General features: G+C 34.0%; 1 protein-coding gene across 1 annotated transcript; it reads left to right on the top strand.

Annotated features, from left to right (window-relative positions):
* Positions 1–2,408: 2,408 nt before the first annotated feature.
* LOC107289745 (general transcription factor IIH subunit 2) lies at positions 2,409–15,520 on the top strand. The gene is made up of 16 exons (XM_015818549.1): positions 2,409–2,441; positions 3,351–3,426; positions 3,535–3,612; positions 5,607–5,643; positions 6,338–6,424; positions 7,202–7,252; positions 8,283–8,337; positions 8,561–8,666; positions 9,429–9,519; positions 9,678–9,765; positions 11,073–11,180; positions 11,577–11,640; positions 12,245–12,348; positions 13,542–13,644; positions 14,162–14,201; positions 15,106–15,520. Exons 2-16 carry the CDS (start codon positions 3,371–3,373, stop codon positions 15,223–15,225), a joined length of 1,188 nt encoding a protein of 395 aa, XP_015674035.1. The 5' UTR covers positions 2,409–2,441; positions 3,351–3,370; the 3' UTR covers positions 15,226–15,520.
* The last annotated feature ends 997 nt before the right edge of the window (positions 15,521–16,517 follow it).

Below are 16,517 nucleotides of genomic sequence, written 5' to 3'. Positions count from 1 at the left end.
TGATCTCCCTTCCTTTCGCCGCGCCCTCAAGACTTGGTTATTCCAGCTTGCAGGACTGGCCTAGGGTAATTTTTAGGGGGGTTTTAATTCTAATTATATTTTAAAATTCGACAAATATCTAAATATTCCTTTTAATTAATTTTAAATTTGTATTGTTTTGTATGTATTTTAAATAGATTGTCAGCCGCCCTGAGTCCTATGGGAGAAGGGCGGGATATAAATCCAAAAATAAATAAATAAATAAATAAGGGTGGGGCAGAAATTCCCCTCCTTCCCTTTCGGAGGTATTTTGCTTCGTGGGGATTTTTTCCAAGAAATTAAATGTAGAATAGAAAAGAAAAGATCAAATTCCTCATCCAGTTTCAAGCACGCTGTTCACAGTTGTGCTGGTTAGTGCTTTTGGACTTCGGTTGTTAGTAGCTTGGGCTGGTCCATGCAATACAGCCAGCCTTTCTCCTATCTGGTTAGAAGGCTTTCCCCAAGTTGAACGGAATGGCCACCACCGTTCCAGAATCGCTGGAGCACCCTTCTTTCTTCATCGCCTCTCCAGGGCGACTTAGACCCATTTAGGGTTCCCATGCAGGGTGAAATTAGCTGTGCAAGCCTGCAACCGGTCGCTACCGCACAAAACCGGAAGTCTTGTGAACCAAACCCTTCCTATGTACACCCATACAACTGCCTTAAATTGACCCCTCCATGTTAGGCCAATTCAATCCAACAATCAGTTGCATCTGCAGAAACCAGCTGTGCTCTTGACTTAAATGCTCCATTAAGGCCTCTATGTATTTACATAGCCAGCATGTGGCTATAAGATTATACTCTGAAAAATGTTCTCTCCCCCTCCCCCAAACTAATGGAAAGGAAACTATTCAGCCAAATTGAGCTCTTCCTCCCCTTTTGCTATAACTTGTAGCAGTTTAGCAGATTCGAGCAGTAATACACTGATATTCAATCACAATTGCACTCCAATCTATGGTCCCATCATTTATTTATGGGTTGCTTTCATTTAAGGTAAGGCCACACTTGGAATACTGCATCCAGTTTTGGTCACCGCGCTGTAAAAAAGATGTTGAGACTCTAGAAAGAGTACAGAGAAGAGCAACAAAGATGATTAGAGGTTAAAACATATAAGGAAAGGTTGCTGGAATTGGGTATGTCTAGTTTAACGAAGAGAAGGACGAGGTGGGACGAGGGGGAGACATGATAGCAGTGTTCCAATATCTCAGGGGCTGACACAGAGAAGAGGGAGTCAAGCTATTTTCGAAAGTGCCTGAAGGCAGGACAACAAGCAACAGATGGAAACTAATCAAAGAGAGAAGCAACCTAGAACTAAGGAGAAACTTCCTGACAGTTAGAACAATTAACCAGTGGAACAACCTGCCTCCAGAAGCAGTGAATGCTCCAACACTAGAAGTTTTTAAGAAGAAACTGGACAGCCATTTGCCCGAAATGGTATAAGGTTACCTGCCTGAGCTTGGGGTTGGACTTGATGACCTCCAAGGTCCCTTCCAACTTTATATTATTATTATTATTATTATTATTATTATTATTATTATTATTATTATTATTATTATTATTATTATTATTATTATGGATCATAGCATAGTCAGCCAGATGTTCAGACTGGATTTGGCATTTTGTCTACCTATCGAGTCCTTACCCAGGACCTGGGATAGGCAGATGTGGATGTTTGATGGTATTACAGATATCTTCGCAGGATGGAAACAGTTCCTAGTAAGGCCGCCTTTTGCAATTGACTAATAGCGAATTTGTCAATGCCAATGGTGTTCAAGTGGTGCTCCAGTTTTTATTATTATTATTATTATTATTATTATTATTATTATTATTATTATTATTATTATTATTATTATTATTATTATTATTATTATTATTATATTATTGTCTAATGATACCCTACGCGTAAATATTGCACATAAAAACGAAACAGAGAACGAGGCTGTGTTGATCCGGAAGGAAATAAAATCCAAAGCTCAGAAATGGGTTTTATCTTTGATACAACTACGCAAAACAACTTCCTTTCGGTTCAGCTGAACTCTTTATCAAGAGGGTCCTGTAGAAAGCCTTCTCCAGAAGGCCCCTTTCAAGGATTAAACCTTTCTAACCCATTGGCTAATAACAAGAAATAATATTTATTGTGCATCTATGGTGTTTTCCCTCTTGTCTCGAGGTTTTTCCTCGGCGGAACTCTGGTGCACCGTTTTTGAGCTGCGACCGGAGTGTTTAAAGAAGGGACGGAATCAGGGAGGAGGCGGTGTTTGGTTGGGTTGTTGCCGGTTTTTTTCAGGAAAGGAGGTGGTAGTTTTGTTCGTCTCCTCGTTTTTCCAGACAGATTTTTGACGAAGAAAAGGAGGTTTGGTGAATCCCTCCAGTTCCGAGTGTTGTTTTTTTTTTTTTACTCCTTCTGTCAGCTAAGAAACGCTGTGAGTGCAAAATGTTTTTCTCTTAAAATTTGTTCCGCTGCTCCTGGAAAGTGAACCTTCCACATCAGACATGATAGAGGCTGCCTTTTCTTCGACTGTAGCAGTCTTTGGTCAAAGTTTTGGTCTCGTGTTTGGTGTTAATACCGCGTAATTCTTGTCCGTTTCTGAGGTTCTTACAGCCCACGGTCCGATTGTCACGTCTCTACCTCTAATCAAATCATATTTTGAGATTACTGGTTATATATTACTGGTTATATACTTTATTTTTTGTATTATCTATTTGTTCACATAAATCTATAAAGTTATGTCAAAAACCGTTTAATACATCACTCTGTAAATCACATAAATTCAAAGGATATGCTTATATTTTTTTTCCTATGTATACAGTAAAAGTTTAGAGATTGGCACAAGAGCTTAAAAACATAACTGAAATTTATGTTTATACACAAGTTGGTCCCCTTGATGATGAATTAACTCAAATGTCCAAGATGCATAGGAATAGTGATGTTAACCTAAATGGATCGGAATGTATTTAGAAAACAAGGAAATGGACTGATTTCCCACAGAAGTAATAGAAAAAGGACGTGGAAGTGCCCCTTGGAATGCAGGGGAAAGAATTAATAGATTTTCAGAATTTTAAATGAAAGGATATGAAAGGTGACGGTGAACTTTGTGGCCTCAAGTTTTAACTTGATGTTTTCCATGTAGCAAATATACACTAAACTTTTTTTCAGAATTGAGGGAAATACAGTTGCATAAATTTAGTCTTGAACAAAATTCAGGGATATGGTTATATTAGCTTTCTATCATTGTATATATTGTGTGTGAATATATGTTTCTGTGTGGCTATTAATACAATGTTTTAAAATCTTAATTAGATTGTGATAATTATTGTTGTTACTTAACTAGGAAAACATTGACTCAAAGAAATGGATGATGAACCTGAAAGAACCAAACGGTGGGAAGGGGGTTATGAAAGAACATGGTAAGCTTGCTTTTTTAGCACTTAAGTTTTCCTCCATTTTTTTAAATGTGATATCCTGCTGTAAGTACATTACAGAATTCTTACTTTTGGTTTTTTTTTTGCTTCTAGGGAAATTCTTAAAGAAGATGAATCTGGATCATTAAAAGCGACTATAGAAGATATTCTCTTCAAAGCCAAGAGAAAAAGGTAAGCATTAACTGAGCACAGTGTACAGTACATTATATTGATATAACTTTAGAATAAATGTGTAACTTGAATTTAAATGCAGTTAATTCCATTCCATTTGGATGTGGAATATTCAGCTCTCCCTTGTTTGAAGTTATATTCAGTCTGATAAATGAAATATAGCGCTGTTCTTATCTTTAGTGCTTTATTTTAAAATTCCAAAATATGCCTAGTAATATTTGTGTATTTGAAATATTTTACTCCATTGTTCAGCTGAAAACATTGAGATTGATTTTTAAAATTAAGCAGGTAGGATATTTAATGTTAAAATTAAATAAGTAGGACGTCACATGCCAAAAAGGAAAAGAGATTTGGACTGAGAAGGTAAAAATTGAATTCAAGCAAACTTTGTAGATAGCATATTTGTATAACAACATGCTAATATTATTTAACATATAAATATTTGTTTAACAATTGTGACTCAAATGTCAGTTGAATGTGATAGGATTTATATCTTAGTAAAACACAAAACTATACCTGTAATGTGATGTTCTTCATTTCATTATAATTAAAAAGGTACAATTTGTTTATATATTTTAATGTAAATATAGTAGTACAAATAATGGAATACAGCCTGATACAGTTGTTCAGTTTGTTTTCAGTATCATAAAAGTTTAGCTATTCATTTAAATTGTGTAATTATTTTTTTCTGCAAATAAACTTTAACTATTTATTTTTAAATATTTCTAATTTTGCTGTTCATTTGGTTTAGAATTCCAGTTCATTGAACCTTGTGTCTGTTCCTAGAATAGGAGGCTTTTCTCACAGTAACTCCTATTCTAGTCATTATGTGACTAGATACTGCAATGGGTCTGGCCTTGAAGACCACTCAGAAGCTGTAACTAGTTCAGAATGCAGTGGTGTGAGTAGGTATGGGTGCATATCAGTACAGTGATGTAACATTACTGTATGTCATGAACTGCACTATTGTACCAGTATGCTTCAAGGAGCTTCTGGTCATCTATAAAGCCCTTCATAGTACTGGGGCTGGATATTTGCATGATTGCTTCTCCAGTTGTACCTGTCTGATAAGTTTGGACAGCTTAGTATCCTCCAGGTCCAATCACTTAAACAATGACACTATATAAGACCCAGGAGACATGTCTTCTCTATTGCCATGTGTGTCCTATAAAACAGTATATCCTCTGAGGTAGATGTGGCCCTCACCTTGTTGATCTTTAGGAAGGAATATGTACTCTGAATTACTTTTATATATTGTCCTCCGAAGCATATATATCAGATTCGTTCTTCCAAGTATGTTTTTTTTATTGTTTTAATCCTTTGTAAATTGCTCAGAATCATCAATGAGTAGGCAGCCTAAAATTAAAAATAAAAGTTCAAATAAGCACTTTTTTTTTAAAGCCAGTAACTAAAACCTTAGAGCAGAATATGATTGTTAGTATGTTAGGAGATGCAATTTTCACATGTGCCTCAAGTACAGGAGAGAGATAGGAAAAGCAAGCTCTGTACTACTGATACAAGGAGTGAGCTTTATTAATTTCTGGATCTAAGATATGTAGGCTGCCAGAAAATAGACCTATTTTCTTATTAGTATTTAATTCACTCCTTGCCAAGTTATTCTCACTAAACTGACGGATTTTATCTTATGAAGATGATGTCTCATGCGACCAGGTGCCCATGCCACATAAGGCTTTTGAAGTCATAAACACTGCTTTGAATTGGAGCTGGCAGCCTGTGCAGTAATTTCAGAAACATTACCCTACAATGAGGGGATTGACCCTCTAGCAGTCTTATCACGCTACTTTGGACCAATTGTAGTTCTCTCTTAATATCCAAAGGCTGCTGTACATAGAATGTGTGACAGTAATCCAGGTGGGTAATGATCAATGCATGAATTACATGGATTATAACTTTTAGAAAATGTACAAATTAAAATATATCAACAGCTTACCTACGGACCATGAAGATTGCAATAATTATTTCTTATTTTATAGAACTTTTGAACATCATGGACAAGTACGACTTGGGATGGTACACTTTCATTTTCTCATTTTGTTTCAAATAAAATTGCTTAAATTAGACTTAGGCATTAAATGAAGTAGAATAAATTGGATGACACCTTATCTGGGTTTTGGTGTGGAAGGATCAGTTATTAAGGTACCAGGCTAGAAACCAGGAGACACTGAATTCTAGTCCTGCCTTAGGTATGAAAGTCAGATGTGTGACTTTGGGCCAGTCATTCTCTCAGTTCAACCCACCTCACAGGGTTGTTGTGGGAAAAATAGGAGGAGCAAGGAGTATTAGGTAAGTTTGCCGCCTTATTTATAAAAAAAATAAAGGCAAGATAATAAATATATTATCTTTAATTGTGGTAAGTAATAAATTACTTGAACTAGTTCAGATACATTTTTATAATGCTTCAGGCAAAGAGGTGAGGGTGAAGCCTCAAAAAAAAAAATTTGATACCTGCAGTCTGTACTTGACTTTTATATATTCAGGATTAGTTTCTTTGCTTTCAGTTGAGATTTGATTTCAGTGGACCTTAAACAAGTTTATGGAGGTTTGCAATTTGCTACTCTACATTAAAGAAAAAAACATTTTGAAAACCAATACATAAAAAGTTTTGTCACCTAAGGTTAAGTTGTATACAAAGGTAATATTTAATGCTATTTTTTTAATACAATAGTATAGTTAATATTGGCTTTATGTTTTTTTATCTTTATAGATGCGCCATCTGTATGTCATAGTAGATGGATCACGAACAATGGAAGATCAAGATTTAAAACCTAATAGATTAACGTGTTCCTTAAAGGTGATAATTTTTGAAATAATTCAAAAGTGCTCCAAATCTGTATAGCAGATATAATGTGGGGTTCTGTATAGGAGAACCACTATAGACCAGAGATCATTTCTTAGTTTAATGAACTCGCACAATTATTCTTCTAATAGAAGATAGTAGGAAATAACAATATATCACTGGGAAAGTGAAATACATAAATATAGTACATTATTTTTCCTGTTGGGTGAATATAAGAGTCTATTGAAATTGGTACTCATATATAAGGTATTTATATTGTAACAGTTTTCCAACGTGTGAGTTATCAGCATATATTAACCTGCTTTGTTTCAGGGAATTAGTATGCAGTTTAATCTCAAGCACATTAGCAATTTCTGATTTCATTGGGAATTAATCCTTAGAAAATATGTTCAGGAATGCAATTTTACAAGGTAATTACAAATACACCAGGTCAATTTCAAGTCCTGCTAAACTCAACAAGTGTCGCAGTCAAAAGACGTACATAGATTCCACTTACAATTGTTTTTTTACTAAATAAGTGGGCTGTGCAGAACTAGGATCATTGTTTTTGAAAAGAAGCTGACCCTTGAAGTATACTTATTTTCATAAATATAATGAATAGATCTCACAGTATTTTTTGCTATTAACTTCTAGATATATTTTTAAACCACTATAGTGATGTTTAGAAATTAGTTTGAAAAGCATTTTTCTAAAGAGATGCAAAGAATTCAATACATTTGCCCAATATAAAATAGTACTTGATAGATTGTTTTAATGTTTCTCATTCTGTAGCTACTGGAATATTTTGTTGAAGAATATTTTGATCAAAATCCTATTAGCCAGGTATGTGCACTGTTGAAACAAAGTTTCATAGTTATTGCTTCTTAAATTTTATATGTTTAAATATACAATTTCTTTTAAAATGTTGATGGTAGTAATAAGTTATTTTTGTTTTGAAGTTGGAGTCCTAGAAAAAGATTCTAATGTCTAAGCAGTATATACTGTATATTGTAAAATAAGATTAAAAACCACTAGCATAATTTTCATTTCTGTCCTAGGAAACATTAAAGCTCCAGGGCATATTAATTCTGTACTAATACTTTGTTGTTGGGTAAGGCAGCATGAAATACACAATGGAAGATAAGAAAGGATTATATAGAATTTGAAATTATTCAGGGCAGGATGCTGCATGCATAGGACAGCCATTCCTGTAATTAACTTTTTTCCTTAATGTTTGGTAAACTGTTGTGGTTAGTTAACCATCTAGAGTTGGGGAAGCAAGTATACTTTCTTTTTTCCCAGTTGTCGCAACTGGATTCTTGGCATAGTTTAGAATGCCAGAGCCAGCTTGGTTCTGCAATCTACGTGGATATAATTAATCTTTGTTTATTTTCCTGGATTATGGAGAAACAGTGCATGATAATATCCTGAAGCTCTAAGATTTAGAACTGTGATTTCCTTCTTTCCTGGGTTTCTGATTTCATCAGTGAACATCTGTCAAGCCTCTTTTGTAGCCATATCAATTAGAAACTTAAAAAAAAAACTTGGGGGGAGATCAATGGTTCCTAGCATTCTGAAATCTGCATTATCAGATTCCATGGCTTTACAACACAATTAAGCAATAAAGAACTCCTTTATGTAACTTAATTAAGTAGGCAGACTACAAAAAGTTTCCTAAAGCATTTTATTCCAGTAAATATTTTGCAATAACTGTGTTTCCCAGCAAAATCTGTAGTAATACAAAGAGAAGCAATAATGTTTTGTATGTGGAGCTGTCCTATTCTGCCTGTTATATAAATATAGCCACATCTTTTCCGAAATATAGTTTTCATTGCTCAATGAATCCTATTAATGGCAAACAAATTTCTTGCAGATTGGCATCATTGTAACTAAGAGTAAAAGAGCTGAAAAACTGACTGAACTTTCAGGTATTGATTTTCTTTTTCCTCAGTTCTTATTTCTTCCTAAAGTGGCCATTGTTTCTGATACAAATAATATGTATTGGATGTTGTAAACATGTACATTAAAATGCAGTTTTAATTTTCTAAAGGCAGAGAGAATAACAGCTAAATATCCTAAGTGAGTATTTTCCTTAGCCTGGGAGTGAGCTAGGACACTAATTTGTAATGAGAGGTTAATTTCTTTTCATAGGGAATCCAAGGAAACATATAACAGCTCTGAAAAAAGCTGTAGATATGACCTGCCTAGGAGAGCCTTCTCTATATAATGCCTTAAATTTAGCCACTCAAACATTAAAGTAAGTATATGTTGGAAATGTAAGAGTGAATTTATTTTATTTTATTTTATTTTATTTATTATTTTAAAATAGCAGTAAATGATTGCACTAATTATAAGTGAAGTTAAAAGAGCAAAAAATTGACAGGGCAATTTAATAACTTTTGCGTCTGAATACGTATTTCTGTCTCATGTTCTAGTCCTTTTCTTGACTTTTGGTTCCAGCGGTAAATCATAATTTCTTGTTAAATCTGGACAAATGCATGTCTTGCCTACATACCAAACTGCAAACTGGCTGCCTTAGTTTATTCTTAGTAGATTGTCCCTGCAAGTCATTTTGAAATATAAAGACCCTAGAATGGCCTTTTTAGCTTTGTTCCCTCTAGCTCTGTTGGATTCTTTTGTTGCTGGAAGGTGTGTAGTCTTGCATGATTACTGAAATAAACTGTGTTAGAATAATAGCTTTATTGAATTGGTCTTGTTATTAATAATTTTGGAAAATTGTAAAATCCCATATGATTGTTTTATTTGTGCTTTTATCAATATGAGAGTAAATGCACATTTTTATATATCCACATTTTTTTCAAACTACGTATATGTACAACTTTGTGTATCTGCATTACAAACTTAGGTTTGCTTCTTTCAGTAAGAAAGGATTTAATAAAACTTTATTCCTCTGATTACAGTTGAAAGTTCAAACAGAGTTCACATATTCAATAAAATCATATATACATTTGGAACTTGTTCTTGTAACTATTAGAAGTGAACATTTTATTGTCTTTAGGCACATGCCAGGACATACAAGTCGAGAAGTTTTAGTAATACTCAGCAGCCTAACAACATGTGATCCCTCAAATATATATGACCTAATAAAGGTAAAGAATTTATTTTGTTTTATTATTTAATTGTCATATTGGACCTGCTTGATAATTAAATAATTGGGTTGTTATGAAATATTGGAAGTTTCTTTCCTGTGATAATTTTCTATTCTGATGGTGCGTGTTTTTTTATTTTTGTCTTTTTTCATCCAAAGTCCTTAAAATCAGTTAAGATCAGAGTGTCTGTTATTGGTCTTTCTGCTGAAGTTCGAGTATGCACTGTGCTTGCCAGAGAAACTGGTGGTATGTATATTTATATACATAAAATGAATTCATAAATATACAAATGGATTTTTACCAAAGAAAGTGATGCAAGGATCATCATTTTATAGAAAGCTTATAGTTTTTTAAAGTTCTCTATTTTCCTTGACCATGCAATATAAAGAATTTTATTTATAACCATTCCCTAATATATCTTTAATATGCTTCTGGTTGTGTTCAATAATCACTGTAAAATGTTGAACTCTTTGTTTCCTGTAAAACATTCACAATGCTAATTACCCCTTTCTGTCGTGCATTTGAAGCATGACTGAGAAATCTTTTGATGATTGAGGAGCACACTAAACATGTATGAGTCTCTGACAAGTGCAGGGTGATAGTGGAGGGAGGTTGATGATGTGATTTTAAAACAGTTGTTTCCTTACATTTTAGAGGGAAATTGTGGACTTGTTCTGTTTTAAACTATGTTAGCTATTTTAATGTTTATACTCCAGAGTTCTTTTTAAAAGTGTTTTCTGCTTCAGAGTGATAGAAAAACATGCTACAAAAAGGGATTTTGGAACAGATTTCAGCCCTGGGTCTCTGATAGTTTATTGCTGCTTGGAGGGACATAAGACACTGACACAACAGCAACAGCATGATGGGAAGTGTGCTTGGTGTAGCTGCAAGAAACTTAAAATGTATATTTTTCAAACAATTGTCTTGCAGCAAATTTTAGATTATTGATGTAATTTTTTAATAATACAAGAAAATAAATTAGGAGCATGTGGTGACTTTAATAAATGAATGAATGAATGAGAAAATTCCTCAGTATTTGTTCCTTATAAATTGTATATTGCATCTGGCAATCAGAATTGACCGGGTCTTTCTAACACTTTGAATGCAATAGAATTGATCTAAGTATTTTTATTTGTGGTTAAATTATTACACTGCAGTAGTGCAATCAATGCAATATTAATAACACAGTCAAGGTTTCAGTAATATCTTTTTTTTAATGAACCTTACAAAAATTCAACGATAAGTGGATGAGAAACACTTTCACTATTCCCTCTGTGTACAGTTCTCGTATGTATTGGCTAGCCCAGGGGTAGGCAACCTTGGCTCTTTTATGACTCGTGGACTTCAACTCCCAGAATTCCTGAGCCAGCATGGTCTACCCCTGGGCTAGACCAAAGGAGAAAACAGCATTTTTCCTTTTTAGAGAGCTTATTTACTTGCAAAGAGTCTTCTTTTAAGTCTATAGGACAGTTCTAGCAGGCAATTCAACCAAGCAGCTGTTAATACATCTGGCAGTGATTGCAACTTCTGTTGTATTATTTTCTGTACGGCAGGAACCTACCACGTTATTTTAGACGAAAGCCATTACAAGGAGCTCCTGATGCATCATGTCAGTCCACCACCGGCCAGTTCTAGTTCTGAAAGTTCTCTTATTCGAATGGGTAAGAATTTTGTTACTTCTAAGAGTTCAGTATTGGACATGCAGCATTTCTGTAAATGTTCGATGCAATTCTCTTTATGCCATTGTTTTAACATGAGGCGTGCAGGTCATAGTATGGAAACCTAGAGGTAAAATTCTGTCATGTCTTTTTTCTTTCTAGGTTCAGCATGCAATGTCTCAATGGTAGCTCCTTCTACCATATCGAATATGTAGTCATGTACGCCAAGGGTAGTCCTTTATTTTGTTAAGAAACAGCTGTATTAAAAGAAGTTGCATGCTCCTGTGCATTGAGAATTTGCCGAAATTGGAACATTTTGGAATATTATGTTCTATATCTTGTCTGAATGCAAACTTGGACAACATCAATCTTTCTAAGTATTTCTTTTTTCTTACATAGGCTTTCCTCAGCACACAATTGCGCTAATGGCTGACCAGGATGCAAAACCATCTTTTAGCATGGCGTAAGTAATATGTGATTATATATTACATACTGTATTTTATAGGGCACAGTCTTAAGGTTTGCCACGCCATTCAGTAGCTTGTGTTGTACATTTTCTACATCTTATCTGTATGTATAGGCAAACTCAGTCTTGCTTTTTCAGCCATCAGAAATAGGAGGAGGTGATGTATTGAAAATGGCAAATACATTTTTGATACCACTGTTTCTGCATATTTTAAAATTTTAATCAAAATTAGCTTTCACTAACACTTTTTTTTGTTCATGCTAAAAGTATTAATCAACTGATCTTTTTAGTTGTACTAATTGTCAATAATTCAGTTGCTATTTTGTAACTGGAAATAATCCTGAATCATTTTTAGCATTTTATCCATTGTAGGACACTGAGATTTTCCCTATAAAATGTAGCATAACTGCTGGAAAAATGCAGTATAAAATGGAAGCACTTAAAAAATGCTCATGATTTCTTTGATGTATGGCAAGTTCTGTAAGAATTAATCATAATATTATTTGTAGAATCTTAACATTTCTGCCTTTAGTTTTGTTCAAATAATTCAAGTACATTCAGGAAAAAAAGTATTCAGGAAACAATATGTGTTTCTATACAGGCATCTGGAAAACAGCAATGACCCAGGCCTTACATTAGGAGGATATTTCTGTCCCCAGTGTAGAGCCAAATATTGTGAACTCCCTGTGGAATGCAAAGTGTGTGGTGAGTATCAGGGCTTTTATACTTGTCTACCATAAATGAAACATAATAGCATGTTCTTTTTTGTTCTTGTAGTTAAAAACAAGAAGGTAGAAAAAACTTGTTCTCACAAAGTAGTTACAGCATTTCCACTATGATTAAATAGCACTTCCTCCATCTTTCATAAATGATCTATATCTCAGTTGCTTCAAGTGTGCCACATTCCCTAGAAAATTGTATCTTTAAAAATCCGACTCAAATATAGTTAATCTACTGGAGTCTGAACAGTGGTTAAAGATTTGTTTAAGGTAGAAGCAATTTGTTTACAGAATGAATACAAAATAGTTTCAAGTAAGCAGTATCTGGAAGTACTACTACTATTACAAGAAATTAACAATGTAAAGCTGATTAAAGTTTTCTCCTGTACTTAAAATTGCCGTTTATCTGATGCTTCATTAATGAGTATTAATGCCTAAAGCATTCCTAGCTTATTAATATTTTGCAGTTTAGCACATTGCTAGATTTGAATGCAAGTATGTTTTGAGATATCTGAATGAACTTCTATAGTTTTAGCATTATAATTTTATTGTCCTACTTTTTTAATGGCATGAATTGAGATTATGACTTAATATTTAATAGTAATATACATTTCTACTATACATAGTATTTAATAGTAATATACATTTCTACTATACATAGTATTTAATAGTAATATACATTTCTACTATACATAGTATTTAATAGTAATATACATTTCTGTGTAAGTATTTTAAATAGTACTTTAAACATTGCTGCTGGTCTATTAAAAAGATAGGTTTACTGGAATGGGAAGTCCAAGTGCACTTGTATCTGCCATGTTTCATTAGAAACTTCAACCATTCCATCCCTGTGTGCAGGATTTTTGATAACACCTGAATGAATTAATTCCACAATTCACTATGATTGAAATTAGACTCAACGAAATAAATCATGATAATTAATCACAGACTTTGGATTGTCTGTGGCTATTCTGTTACGACTAGAGTTCAGTATGCAAATGCTCATTATCACATTTTTACTTCAACCCTTTTAAGCAATTAGAATAAGACCTGGGACTTAAACTTATTCACTTGCAATGTTACATGGCTAAAAATAAACTTAAAGCTTTTATATATTGGACATACTATTTTGGGATGAGGAACAGAGGTTTGAATATCCATAAAACCTATTTTATGCAGGACTTACACTAGTGTCTGCACCACACCTGGCTCGATCGTACCATCACCTATTTCCTTTGGATGCCTTTGAGGAAGTCCCAGTGGAACAGTATATGGGGGAAAGGTATGTAAAAAATACTTAGGATTCTGTATCCAAACCCAAATTTTGTTCTTCAGCTAAATGATATATCTTTAATGTTTTTAGTTAAGTGCCCCTTGTTTAAAGTACAACATGTTCACTACTAAGTAAATATTTCCAAATTATTTTTTTAGTTTATGATAAGATTTCTTTTGATTCTTCATTTATTACTGTTTCTTTCTAAGAGTAATTTAAGGTTTGAGGCAGAGTTCCAACTTTTTGGTATACAGGGGAGGGCCTTTTCCTGCCTTCTTCTAAGGCAGCTGAATACAGTTCCTTGGATGGTATGAATCCCTAAAGGGCTGTTCATCTAAAGAAAACTTTGTTGAATTTTTTTTATGGAAATCATTGTATTCTGTTTATGTATTTTAAATAACGAGATTATACGGCATTATTAATGGCATTTACAATAGCAGCACCAATCTTCTAATTATAGTAGTAAAGTGGAAAAAGAAGATGAATACATATTTCCTAATAGAACTTTGCAAATATTTTTAAATAGGTATTGTCAGGGATGTCAGGGAGAAATCAGAGATCATCATGTAAGTATTTATTGAATTTAACCTATAAACTATTCCATGTATTATGTCCTTGCAAATAAACATCTTTTGGGGAGCTTCATATGTATATCACATTAAATTTTGGGCCTTAAAAATAATTATTTTCAGTATTAGTAATAGTAGTAAGGTTGGAAGGGACCTTGGAGGTCATCTAGTCCAACCTCCTGCTCAGGCAGGAAACCCTATACCATTTCGGACAAATGGCTGTCCAGTCTCTTCTTAAAAACTTCCAGTGTTGGAGCGTTTACCACTTCTGGAGGTAGGTTGTTCCACTGGTTAATTGTTCTAACTGTCAGGAAGTTTCTCCTTAGTTCTAGGTTGCTTCTCTCCTTGCTTAGTTTCCACCCGTTGCTTCTTGTCCTGCCTTCAGGAGCCTTTGAAAATAGCTTGACTCCCTCTTCTTTNTTCTCTTCATTAAATTACATATATCCAATTCCAGCAACCGTTCCTTATATGTTTTAGCCTCCAGTCCCCTAATCATCTTTGTTGCTCTTCTCTGTACTCTTTCTAGAGTCTCAACATCTTTTTTACATCTCGGTGACCAAAACTGGATGCAGTATTCCAAGTGTGGCCTTACCAAGGCATTGTAAAGTGGTATTAACACTTCACGTGATCTTGATTCTATCCCTCTGTTAATGCAGCCTAGCACTGTGTTGCCCTTTTTGGCAGCTGCAGCACACTGCTGGCTCATATTTAGGTGATTGTCCACCTTGACATTGGAATAGACCAGGTTTCATTACAATATAATACAATTATTGCTTATATTAAATAGGATATTATCATTTGCTTAGCAAAATTTTAAAGGGCATACAAAGGGCATTGGTAGTTTATTAACAATGCTATGATGTGCTAATATGTAACTTTTAAATTTCATTTTTCCCCTCAGGTCTACATCTGTAAAGTCTGTCATAGTGTATTTTGTGTTGAATGTGATCTTTTTGCTCATGATACCTTGCACTGCTGTCCAGGTTGCATTCACAGCCATCCTGGTCCTCCCTGTATTTGATGCCTCTCATTAAATATTACTTCTTGTACATTCCTCTGAGCAGAGAATCTTCACCAGTTATTGAACATCTTCAACAAATTAGGTTAAAGAGAAAGATAAGGAAGATGAGTCACCTGGAGGTGTATCTAAATATGATTTTATGCACCATTCTATAATGTATTTAATGGACACATAATTCTGTGTGTTACCTGTATTTGTTTTTGCTAATGTTCTTTTGGAACAATATGGAATAATGTGCCAAATTTATTTTGAAAATATTAAAATGGACATGTGCACTTAAAATATGAATCTTATTTATATGTTGCTTTTCTTAAATATATTTTCTGAAATTAGAAAGGCTATAATTATAAAGGCTATAATCTGACACTATTAGAAATACTTCATAGCAGTCATTTTTATATACCTGTATATTATGTCTGGATTTACAGAATACGAAGTTTCTTTTCTGTGATAGCCCCCTGTGCCTCTTAGCTTCCTTTGTCCATTCCATTAAGTATAGGGAAATGTTGAGGTAGATTCCAGATAACCAGTGTGCTTCCATCTCAATAATTTTAAAGTACTACGTATTTTGCTATGACATTGTTTACAGTTTAAAGATGAAAATTTACAAATGTCCAACTCTTCTTTAGCTTCCATAGGCAGAAGAGAAAGATGCCTTCTATAAGCATAAGTTCTATTTAAAGTGATTTTTCTATGTAGAATATTTTATTAGAGATGTAATTTTAATTAGTGAGACTGGGAATATAATTTTAAAAATTACTCTTAAATCTGTTAACAAGATCTGCTAATATCTAGAATATCTCTTCAATGACATCCAAAGCAACTCATAGTGATACTAAAATGATGACACACGTGATTATGTAATTATTATGTATAATGTGAACTTGAGGTGAATGTACTTATAATCCTGCCTCTTATTTTCCCATAGCAACCCTGTGAAGTGGGTTGGGCCGAGAGAAAGTGATGGGCCCAAAGTCATCCAACTAGCTTCCATGCCTAAGTCAGGTCTAGAACTCATAGTCATCTAATTTCTAAGGCAGCACCTAAATCATTACACCAAACCTGGTGTAACTTTGTATTGGGGAATTGTTATGCATTTCTTCAGACTTGGTTTAATATCCTTGTTCTGATCGACAGAGACAAATTAAGCAGAACTCCGAGGCTTGCAAATTCCTCAAAGAACATGTTTATTGATACAGAGTATTGGTACTTCAAAAGTGAAACCAAGTCTGAAGAGATGCATAACAATTCCCCAATACAAAGTTAAGAAATCCCACTTCGAAACTATGTAA

The sequence above is a fragment of the Protobothrops mucrosquamatus genome, unplaced genomic scaffold (genome assembly GCF_001527695.2).
Source record: "Protobothrops mucrosquamatus isolate PMUCROS unplaced genomic scaffold, P.Mucros_1.0 scaffold762, whole genome shotgun sequence".
Classification (NCBI taxonomy): Eukaryota; Metazoa; Chordata; class Lepidosauria; order Squamata; family Viperidae; genus Protobothrops; species Protobothrops mucrosquamatus.
Note: the sequence above shows the minus strand (reverse complement) of the source record. Positions and strands in the feature narration are given on the sequence as shown.